The sequence below is a fragment of the Helianthus annuus genome, chromosome 1 (genome assembly GCF_002127325.2).
Source record: "Helianthus annuus cultivar XRQ/B chromosome 1, HanXRQr2.0-SUNRISE, whole genome shotgun sequence".
In the NCBI taxonomy this organism is placed as follows: domain Eukaryota; kingdom Viridiplantae; phylum Streptophyta; class Magnoliopsida; order Asterales; family Asteraceae; genus Helianthus; species Helianthus annuus.
In genome coordinates, this window is record NC_035433.2 from 141115111 (window position 1) to 141126630 (window position 11520).

Here is an 11520-nt window from a genome sequence, read left to right on the forward strand (position 1 = left end):
GTTATATACGTAGTTTTCGTATAGAAATTTTTGAGTATATACGTTTTCAACCCCCCGATTCCATAGAAATTTTTGGGTATATACGTTTTCGAACCCCCCGTCATTCGGGTCAACCTTCGCCACTGTGAGAAACATGCTTTCCAGGCTAAAACACGTTCTTCGGAAATAAACGTCAATCTTTAAAACAGACTTGGCAGAACATCTTTGGGCGAATCTTCTAGAGAATGCCATTGGTGACGATGATACCGGCAACGACAATTAAGACTTAGATTATATTATATTGTTGTATTTTTTTAGTATTTACTAATGTGTTTTTTAGTATCTATCAATGTTTTTTTTATTTAGTTTGTTAAATTAACTTATTTTTATTTAATATTAGTTTTGTGATAAAAGATAATATCTTTAAATAAAAAGATTAATGATTAAAAATAATTGGGGTGCAACGAAACCATTAGACTATGTAGTGAAATCAAGTGAAAGAAAGTGGTCTCGTGATGTGTTAGTAATGTAACATACACTTAATGGCATCGCACTGAAAACGAACTAAACTATTACACGTAGCCTTGTGTATAAAGTATTAACATGTTAATTTATATAATTACAAAAGGTTAAACAAAAAAAATATCTTTCATGAAATATACTATTTCAATTAATTTCTGAAGTAGGTAAGCTAAAAGATATGGGTAGATATTGTTTCATTATGTAACTTTGATTCGCCATTTTATTATGATGATCCATAATTAAGACAAAATTATAATGTTACTATATGAAAAGTGAATGATACAAATAAAGTTTCATTTTTAATTCAACTGAATATATGATAAAGGGGGCAACAAAAAAAAACCTTGTTTGAGTCCACCTAGTGCATATTGTGGCCAAAACCTTGATATATAAATAGATAACTCCTTGAACCAAAATTAACATATTATTATATCATCATCTTGATAAAAATCTCAACCTTTTAAGTTTTAACCAATGTATTGAGAAACAAACTAGCTATCGAATAAGTCAAGTCGCTCTGGAGGTTCACATGTTGGACCGCTTTTAAAAACCAGATAACGTCAACCTTATGTCCGACCCATAAAATGACTTGTTTAAAACCATCGAACTGAACAAATGAAGGGTCGAGTTTTCGGTTCGCCCAATCATCAAAATATTGGTTTTAGTTACTTTGATGGCTTTTTTTTTTTTTTTTTTTTAAGACATTCAACGAAATGTATGGGCTTGATTGGAGTAAATGGGTCAGGAAGCAGGCCATGTATTCACTGCTCAAAGTTTGACCAAAGACAATAACCAAAATATCAAGCATGTTATTCACAACTCACAAGTACTTTTCACTGTTTTGGACCCAAATGGGACCATTGATGCTATCTGTTTGGTTATATGAGCTAACTGACCAAAAAAACTAATGAGAACCATAACATGAACAAAACTGGTGAAAAAACGTTGATATATACGCGCTTAGAATGGATATATAATAAGATACATAACGATTATTATTACAGCACTTGCATTACATTGATATATATAAAATAAATGCCGAAAAGCTATATACCTTAGTACTCTTTTAAATGGTGCACGACAGAAAATAAAAAAGATTACATATGGAAAATACATACGTACATATCTATACTTAATAAATAAGTAATTGGATGCTATGTGATTTCAGAGTCTCATTAGCAGCCCTTTAAGCTCTGCAGGCGCCGCCTGGCAAATAGTTGGTTGTTAGAGATGGCAATCTCGACCAATTAACATTTAAAACGGTCATTGGCCATTAAGATGTTGGTTGTTAAGAGATCGCAATATTCATAACACGCAAAGAATAAGTGTGTGTGTGTGTAGCAAAGAGATCGATTGCCATTAAGAGGTGGCAATTTTGACCCATTTGCTGATGAACGGGTCGATCCAAGATTCCAAGTTATGTTCAATGGGTCAAGTAAAAAAAATAATGTTAAAAGGCGGTGAGTTCTTTTTATGCATATAACGGTATAACCTTCTAAATCATTTATCCATATTTGATGCAATAATTAACTCTTTGAGAAAATAGTGTTTGGTCAACTAAGGGAGGGGGGGGGGGGGGATGCAAAGATCGGGCCAAACCATTGTAATCAACATACCACATGTAATTTACTTAGAGTCGTGTTATGAATTTACAAGCTGCGTCACTACCCCTTTTTGAATAGTAAAACCAAGCCTTTTAAAAACTACGTCCATAGATCTCGGGGTCATAACATTACTATGCATGACCCTTTGAACTCGACTAAGTAGGTCCACAATCTCTGGCGCCAGAAAACCAAAAGTATCAAAAGCAAATGGGATAAACACGTGCTCGCTTTCTCATGTTTGGTCACTTTACCCGAAGCAGCCTTTAAAGCAGCCTGACCCACCGTGAAAGCATTACCCCCTAAGCCCACAAGCAGGGAAATCCCTGTTAGATCCACACACGCATGTTTTCCTCCTACCCATTCAAAGACCAGAATGTCGGCTGGTCGAAGGGTAGATCTCCCTTCCAACGGGCCTGTTAAGAAATTAACGGGTGTCTCTTTCCTAGCAGAAATACCAGCATGCCTAAATATGTCAAAAATGACATCCATAACCAAATCATGTCGGTATTTGAACCCCGGGAGCTCTCTACAATGAACTGGGAATACCTCATCAACTGGGAATAAAGGAATCATGAGGCGATACTTAAGGATAGTACGGTACTCCACCGACGACATATGCTGGCCTAACCCATCTATAGGTATAGCAAGAAGAAAATCTTGTACATGTGGTGCTCGGAGACACTCAAAAACGGCTTTTTGTCTAACGGTCAAGTCAAATTGTACTTAGATTCTGTGGACAATTTACTAAAAAGAGCACTCGCCAATGCATGTTGGGCTTTAGGGGGGGGGGGGGTCCTTATTAGTGAAACGACTGAAGTCGAAGCTTGGAATCGTATCACGAAGACAGGCCAAAGCACAAGCATAATCAGAATCTATACCACATATGCCACTGTCTCTTAAGATGTGGTCCTGTAGCACCCACGATTGGACCCTCAAAGCCACAAAAGCATAGGTAAAGAAGCAAGTCGCCAGGGCATACAGGAGTAGATAAAACCGGGACTGACAATGTGCTGCCTGCCTGGTGGTCCATGATATCAAAATATAGGTTTACACTCTGTAATGTTTCAAAAATTTGATGACAATGGCATGCAATCATCAAACACACTTTGTTGCAAATGTTTGTTATGGCTGGCACAAACACCCGGCGGCATGGGCTCAGTCTTAAAGGTTTAAAAAAAGACGGGTCTCGAAAAGCCCAGTCCTTTAAGAATAGCTGGGCTGAATGGTCCTGATCAGACCTAATCAATGCTTTTCAGGTCCAGTCCAGGTCTTTTTTCGAGCATTTTCTAATAACTTTTATTATTATTATTAAAAATCTAATCTAACTTATAATAAAAGACTCCAAATAATGACACATGACATATTCTCCTTCAAGCTCATAAATTTTATTTATATTTGTTTAATAAATTTATTTTAATATTAATATTAATTAATAATAAATATATAGATATCACTTATTTTTATCCTTATCTTTATCTAAAATTAATAAATAACTTCAATTTTGCAATTTAGACCCTTTGTTTTCTTACTTTTAACCCAAAGTTTTGCATTTTTTGCAATTTAATCCCAACTCTTTTTTATTTTCAATTTTGATCCACCATACTTTTAATCTTTCACAAGTTTTTTGCTTCGTTCTAAATTTTGTGAGTTAACGCATCGCAACGTGCGTGTGGGGTTGAACATTTTTTCGCATAGTTTTTTCCCGTTTGACTGACCCGTCGCGTCACATCTATTTTTCTGCGTTTGACAAGTTCGTCCAACATGCGGGTCCTGGATGGATTTAGTTATTTTTTCTGTGTTTCACGTTTCGGTTTAATTTCTCAGCAACGAGCGTGTGTGATTCAAAGATTTTACGTCTGCTTTTCGCTCGGCGTTATTTTTTCCTGTTTTTATTTATTTTGCTTTTACGAGCTTTTCCGGTGTTGGTGGTCGCTGACAATGATATAGTTTTATGACAACCGCTGAAACGCAGGGGCTTAATACTAGTTACAAATATAGATAGATATGAATTACAAAAATACATCCACAAACAAAACATATCATTATGAATAACTCAAAATTTTAAAAGGAAACACTTCAAATCAATTAAAAAAAATAATAACCCAAAATTTATACAAGAAAAATATCTAAAAAGTGGTCGTTTGGGCCGAATAACCGTTGGCTGGGCTTTCAAGTTTTTTCAGCGAGCAAGTCTAAGAATCGGGCTTTCAAATCTTTTTGGGCTCCAGTCTTAACCGGGCCTAGGAAGCTAAGACTGGTCTTCATCGTGTCTAGAAAGTTAATTACATAAGACGGACTTAACTAAGGCTAGGAAGGTAAGACGGTCTTAACCGGGCCTAGGAAGATAAAACGTTCTTAATTGGGCCTAGGAAGATAAGACGGTCTTAACGAGGCCTAGAAATATAAGACCATCTAAACCAGACCTAGAAAGCTAAGACCGGTCCTTGAGAATATTTAGGTACTAATTGATCGATTAAGGCTAAACCGGTCTCAGTGAGCCTTATTTTCACGCCAAACCGTCTCACCTAATCCATTCAAATACTACAAGCTGAGTAGGAATTGCTGTTAATAAAATCAATATTAAAGCAACACACTATGGCAACTAATTAGTTTCGCTTGATCTGGACCTATCAGACTTAGAAAGTCGATCCTCCCATGCCCGAAGAAGGTATGCAGTTTTATTCCTTTATCACATGTACTTGGACCTCATATCATATATCTTTGTGTGTATATATCTAACTACATGTCCTGAAACCATGCGTATACTGATATTTATATGTAATGTTCTTAAAAGGAAATTATTTTTAGCTAACCTTATGTCCGACCCGATAACTTGGTTACCACAAATTTAGAATTAGTTTGTAACACAAGTTCGCCTTCATACTTGTATAACAATCTCAGAATTTGAAATGCAACCCGTAAACCCCAATATATACATACAACCTCGAACTTCAACGCAAATTTAGAGATGCCGAATGACTTAAATAAAGAGGTATAAAACTTGGTTACTATTCAGTGACATCTTCCCTCACTAAAACTTATACGGGGATATATAATAAAATCCCTTACATTATTATTACATTGAAGTTTCTGTCTCAGAGTTTAGATTGAACTTTCTGTCTAAGCTCCCTCCTCAAAATCTTTCCTGCTGCGGATTTTGGAATAATGTCGATAAATGCTACTTTTCTTATTCTTTTAAATGGTGCAACCTGAGAAAATAAAAGCGGTAGGTTACACGATGAAAATAATTACATTAAGTTTTTCTATTTAAATATTAAAAATCGTTTTCGGTATTCTAGTTTTTGTACCTGTTTTGCAATAAAATCTTGAACCTGTTCGCTAGTAAGTGAGCTCCCAGTTTTACGTACAACATACGCCATTGGGATTTCACCTTCTTCCTCATCAATATATCTATAAGATTAAGAAAATATATATCTATATAAGTTTAGTATTCTATGAATGTGATACATACAGAAAAAACATGATTCGTTACTTACGGGATGACTGCGGCATCCATGATTTCAGGATGACTCATTAGCAGCCCTTCAAGCTCTGCAGGTGCCACCTAGCAACAAGTTGGTTGTTAGCGTTAATTTCGACCAATTCACATTTGAAAGGCTCAAACTATCTACACTTGGTGTGTAGATAGCCGCCCAAAAAGGTGTTTTTTTGTCCTATATGCATACCCTGCAGTGTCGAGCTGTGGTCAAAGTGTGACGTTTTGGTCCGGTCAACCAGACAAAGACTGACGGGTGTCGGACGGGTCTGTTGACCGGACCAAAACGCTGAGCTTTGGCCACGTTTTGGTCCTGTCAGGACCAAAACGCGGCCAAAGCTCAGCGTTTTGGTCCGGTCAACAGACCCGTCCGACACCCGTCAGTCTTTGTCTGGTTGACCGGGCCAAAACGTCACGCTTTGACCACAACTCGACACTGCAGGGTGTGCATATAGGACAAAAAACACCTTTTTGGTGTGCCAATAGACAAATAAGTATGCCAATAGGGACACCCCATTTGAAACGGTGCCTTGTTTTGACCCGAATCGTTTATATAAGAACGGAATTACTACCTGATAGCCTTTATATTTGATAAGTTCTTTTAAACGATCAACAACATATATCCGCCCTTCTTCATCGAAATATCCAAGATCACCCGTGTGCAACCAACCTTGTTTGTCTATTGTCTCTTCTGTGGCCTCTTTGTTATGGAAATATTCTGTATTATAAAACATCAACATACATACTCATCACAATATTCATACACACAGAATATAAGTAAAAAAAATAGAGTTAAAAGGCATTGATTAATTTTTTTAAAAAATAGAGTTAAACTGACAATGTTTATAAAAAAACTTTTAGAGTAAAATGCCATTTTGCTCCGTCAGGTTTGGCTAGTTTTGCGACTTTCGTTCAAATGTTTGTTTTTTTTCGCATCTGGGTCCAAAAGGTTTGAAATCTTGCCATTTTCATCTAGCTCGTTAACTCCATCCCTTTTTCTCAGTTAAGTCAGAGGTATTTCCGTCTCTTTTGTTAACTTAAAGGGCAATTCGGTCTTTTTACATAAAGTGAAAAAAAGGCAAAATTGACCTTTAAGTTGACTAAAAAGACAGAAATACGCCTAACTTAATGGAGAAAAATTGATGGAGTTAACAAACCAGATGAAAATGGCAAGATTTCAAACATTTTGGATCCAGATGCGAAAGAAAAAGAAACCCTTGGACGGAAGTCGAAAGTTGCAAAAGTGGTCAAACCTCATCACTTACCGGTCATCAAATTCGGGCCACGAACCCATATTTCACCCAACTGGTTAGGGGGAAGAGGCTTTAATGTTTGTATATGTATAATTTGAGATTCCATTCCAGGACAAAGTGTTCCTGATGAACCCGAATGGCGAGAACCGACCCTTGTGTTCTCAATTGCTATAATTCCACCGGTTTCGGTCATTCCATAACCCTACACAAGAAGATAATAAAGATTCAAGTAACTTATACTGCCTTTTTGATTAAGCTTCTTGTAATCCTTCAAGATTTTGATGACAATTAGCAACACAATTTATTACAAATGTTGGTTTTGATTAAGTATAGCTTAAAGTCTTAAACTAACATTTAAGAGCATCATAGTAGGGGTGTTTAGAAAATACTGAAACCAAATAAACCGTAAACCGAACCATAATCATAACCAAAAAAACCTATCTGATTAACGAATTTGATGTTAGGTTTGGTTTTTAACCGAAACCGAATTGTTAATTTGGTTTTTGATTCGGTGTTTAGTTCCACAGTTTTTTTATTTGGTTTATTCCGTTTATTTGGATAACCAAATATTCCTTAATCTAATTAATTTTTAAATAAAAATAATAATATTTATTAAACCAAATAATCCTTAATCTAATTAATTATTAAATAAAAATAATAATATTTAATAAACCATATAAATTTATTAGCCCAGAGTCTAAATTTAAAACCCAACTCAAAATAAAGCCCACTCGAGTTGGAGAAAGACTCATGTTTGAAGGGTTTTTTTTCTATCCGTTGACTAATTTTGTGGTAATAGACTTGTTGACTATTTGTAATTTCTATGATCTTTATTTTGAAGTTTTAACTTTGTGTTTGTGTGTTGAGACTATTTTTTGAATTTGTTTGTTTTATTTTGCTTTAAAACTTTCTTTTATTAATATGTTGTATTGTTTGCTTATTCGGTTTAAATTAGTTGTTGACTTGCTGTTGGGAACACAAAATTTTAAAAACCGAATAAACCATAAATCGAATTGATAGACACCCCTACATCATAGAGGCCTTTTGGAGCCTTTTCTAATAATAATTATTTTTAAAATAAATACAAATATAGATAAAGAGCTTTAATATATAAACGAAAGACAAAATTAAGTCCACAAACAATACATGTCAATATCGATAGCTCAAAGACCTAAAAGGAAACACCTCCAGTAAATTAATAGATAATAACCCAAAATTTATAGAAATGTAGTCGTTGGGCCAAATAACCATCAGCCGACCTTTTGGGCTTTTCTAGCGAGCGAGACCCTAAGAATCGGGCTTTCATTTCTTTTTGGGTTCCAATTTTTACCTTCTTATAATTTATTGAGTTTTTGAAAAAAGAAGCTTTTTTTTTTTTAAATGGTGTTTGGGTTGTAAGAGTTAGCTACGCAATCAGAGTCTGGTTTGACCTTTGACTTTCTTCAGTGTCTCAAATCTTGTTTGGTTGTTTTATTTGTTAATTCTTTTTTATGTAAACGGGTGAAAAGAATAAAATGCCTTTTTGTAATCTGAATTAACAAAGAAAATTAACTGGGTTAGGCCTAAATGACATAACGTGTAAGATTTTTCAAACATTAAGCACAAAATTCATCAATTTTAAAGACAAACGACACGCCTAAAATTTGTTATAAAGATAAAGGACAAAACTTGTAATTCGCTCTCAAATATATTTGTCATAAAACAGTAAACAAAGTAAGCCTACCCTTAACCGTATTCAACCTACTAATTGAGTTCACTATCACATAAATTATGTGACATAATCATATTCAACTACAAATCAAAATTAGATGCACAATTAATTTTTGATTAATTAACATTATTTTTATTTTTTTGAAAGGTAGATATAGGTAGAGGTGTAAAAAAAACCGAACCTTTAGAACCGTAACCAGAAAAAAAAAAAAAAAACCGAAACCGGTTTTTTTAACCGTTTTTTTAAACCGGTTTTAGAACCGAACCAAACCGGCGGTTTGTGACCGGTTACTATTCTTGATCTGAAAAACCGGTTAATAACCGAAACCAATTTTAAAAAACCGGTTAAAAAACGTTTTTTTTTTTGGCAAAAACCGGTTAAAAACCGATCCCAACCGGTTACACCGGTTACTGTCTTATTGTGTCGACCAATTTAAAACACAAAACCTACAAAACCTGTTAATGTCTTACCTTTTCGTGTCTATATATGAAATTGCCAGCCTTAGACAAGATGCACTATTAACTTTTTTTTTTTTTCACAAATCTATACTATATAATAAAAGAAACCTGTTTTGAGACACTTGTCATTCTGTTATTTAATTGATTAAAAATATTAATAATAATAATAATAATAATATTTAATCTAATCTAATACAAATAATAATAATATTTAATCTAATCTAATCTAATACAAATTCTTATTATTAATTCAATAACCTATTGTTAAACTAAAACTTCAATAGAATTTTAAATCCTAGCTAAACAAGTTTTGAAATTCATAATAATATTAATATGTTAGACTAAATATATTATTGGTATATATATAAAATATATTATTGAAATATATATAACTAAAATTATTATCAATAATATTAATAATAGGTTTAGAATCAAATACAAAGATTCAAAAAATAAAAACTCGTACAAAGGGTATCAAATAGACTCTAATTGACCTTATTCAACCGACATTAGAGCCGTCTTATCGAACTCTGTGACATTAATTAATATGTACAAGTTGATGGGTTACATTTATATTAACTCATTTATGTCAATATGGTATGTAAATGTCTCTGTCTTTGTTTTGCATTTACAGGAAATATCTATACTATATAGATTAAATTGTTCAACCCGTGTAACACACGGGGAACTAATCTAGTTAAACAATATAATGAATTTAATCACCTGTAAAACCTTCGTTTTCGGAAACACTCGACAACACTCTTCCATAACATCCTTCCCCAACGGCGCCGCACCAGACCCAATCTCCACCAACGACGTCGTATCAAACCTCTTAACCACCGCCACCTGCTTCACCAACGCCAACACCACCGGCGGCGCCGTATACAAATGCGTAACCTTAAACCTCTCAATCGCCTCAAGCGCCTTCTCAACCTCAAACCTCACCATCACCACCATCGCGTTTCCTCTCTGCATCTGCGAGTACGTGAACGTTATCAGTCCCATCACGTGAAACAACGGCACCACTATCAAAAACACACTTCTTCCTTCCCCGTACTCTTCCTGATCTGACGTCACCATTAACGACGTTGCGATTATGCTCCGGTGAGTTAGAACCACTCCTTTGCTTAATCCGGTTGTTCCGGATGAGTATAGGATCGCCGCGACGTCGTTTTGGGAGACGGTTGGTGCGAACGACGTCGTTTTGTGTTCTGCATTTGAGATTGAGCTAACGACGTCGTTTCGAGACACAGATTCAGATTCAGATTGTTGTGCTAACGACGTCGTTTTGTGAGATGAGTTGAAAACTGGATATGAGATCCTGTTAACGACGTCGTTTTGAGACACAGATTCAGATTGTTGCTCTGCCGACGTCGTTTTGTGAGATGATTTGCCAACTGGATACTTTGCTAACGACGTCGTTTTGTCAGCTTTCTCGATGAGATCTGAAATCGTGTTTAGATCCAACACAGGGAGATTGAAACCGTTGACTTTAGGCTTCAACTGGTCAACGGTAATAATCAATTTCGGTTTAGAGTCACTAATCTGATGTGAGAGTTCAGCAACAGTGTACAACGGATTAGCGGTGGTGACGATGGCACCAATGGAAGTGACAGCGAGAAAGGCGACAGGAAAGAGAATTGAATTAGGGGAGAAGATGAGAACGACGTCGTATTTAGAGATGTTGAAGGAGTGGTGTAGAACATGGGCTAGTTGGGTCATGTGTTGTTTGAGTTGGAAGAAGGTGATTGTTTTGTGGGTGTATGGGTCGATTAAGGCTGGGGAGTTGGAGTGGGTGTGGAGGTTGCGGAAGAGGAAGTCGGTTATGGAGGTGGTGGGAGATTGTGGGAGGGGGAGTGGTGGGCGTGGGGAGGTGTAGATTCCGGTGGTGGGGTTGTAGACTCTGAGAGAGTTTTGAGATTCCGCCATTTTGAGATTCGAGTGTTGTTATCTTTGGCGCTCTGATAAATTGGTTACATTACATATATTATTAGGCTATACGGTACGGGTGACGTACCTGTCCCGTCAAGCCCTCGCGCCGTTCGTCGACGTCTTCAGCGTCCTTCTGTAGCCATTCTTGTCGGTCCTCTCTTCTTATTTATACACACACCTATACATACATACACATATATATTTAGGCTCATCCTTCATTTCCCTAGGTTCATCCCCTTTAGGCCCATTCTCACACTCATCCTACGTGATGGGGCATTCTTTGAGAACTACCCTCTTCCACACCGTGTATCCTTAGACTAGTGGGTATGGGGGCCGGCTGAGGCCCGGCTAGGACCGGCGCCGGTCCCCCACACCCCCCCCCCCACATCCAAAAACGACAACAACAGCAGCGAGTGGACGATTGTGACGGGCCGATTTTCAAAAAAATATCCGTTATGTAACGGATAGATTTAATAAAAATAAAAAAAATTCATTTTCCACTTTAAATATATACCATTTACTTCCATTTTTTATACAACTTTCATCCATTTCTTCCATTATTCTT

The 11520-nt window shown here is 36.0% G+C and overlaps 1 protein-coding gene across 1 annotated transcript; it reads right to left on the bottom strand.

The window, feature by feature from the left end:
- Positions 1 to 5066: 5066 nt before the first annotated feature.
- LOC110881739 (4-coumarate--CoA ligase-like 7) lies at positions 5067 to 11067 on the bottom strand. The gene is made up of 6 exons (XM_022129909.2): positions 9747 to 11067; positions 6867 to 7056; positions 6174 to 6319; positions 5603 to 5670; positions 5414 to 5516; positions 5067 to 5314 (listed from the first exon to the last, which is right to left on the bottom strand). The coding sequence occupies exons 1-6, from the start codon at positions 10950 to 10952 to the stop codon at positions 5201 to 5203; spliced, it is 1827 nt and encodes a 608-aa protein (XP_021985601.1). The 5' UTR covers positions 10953 to 11067; the 3' UTR covers positions 5067 to 5200.
- Between the last annotated feature and the right edge of the window lie 453 nt (positions 11068 to 11520).

Bases quoted from the DNA above. Each gene is read 5' to 3' on its own strand.
- LOC110881739 (XM_022129909.2), bottom strand. From the start codon at position 10,952: ATGGCGGAATCTCAAAACTCTCTCAGAGTCTACAACCCCACCACCGGA. The intron at 7,057-9,746 runs GTGATTAAATTC...CTTCTTGTGTAG, and splicing joins CGAAAACGAAGGTTTTACAG to GGTTATGGAATGACCGAAAC. The intron at 6,320-6,866 runs GTAAGTGATGAG...TTTATAATACAG, and splicing joins TGGCCCGAATTTGATGACCG to AATATTTCCATAACAAAGAG.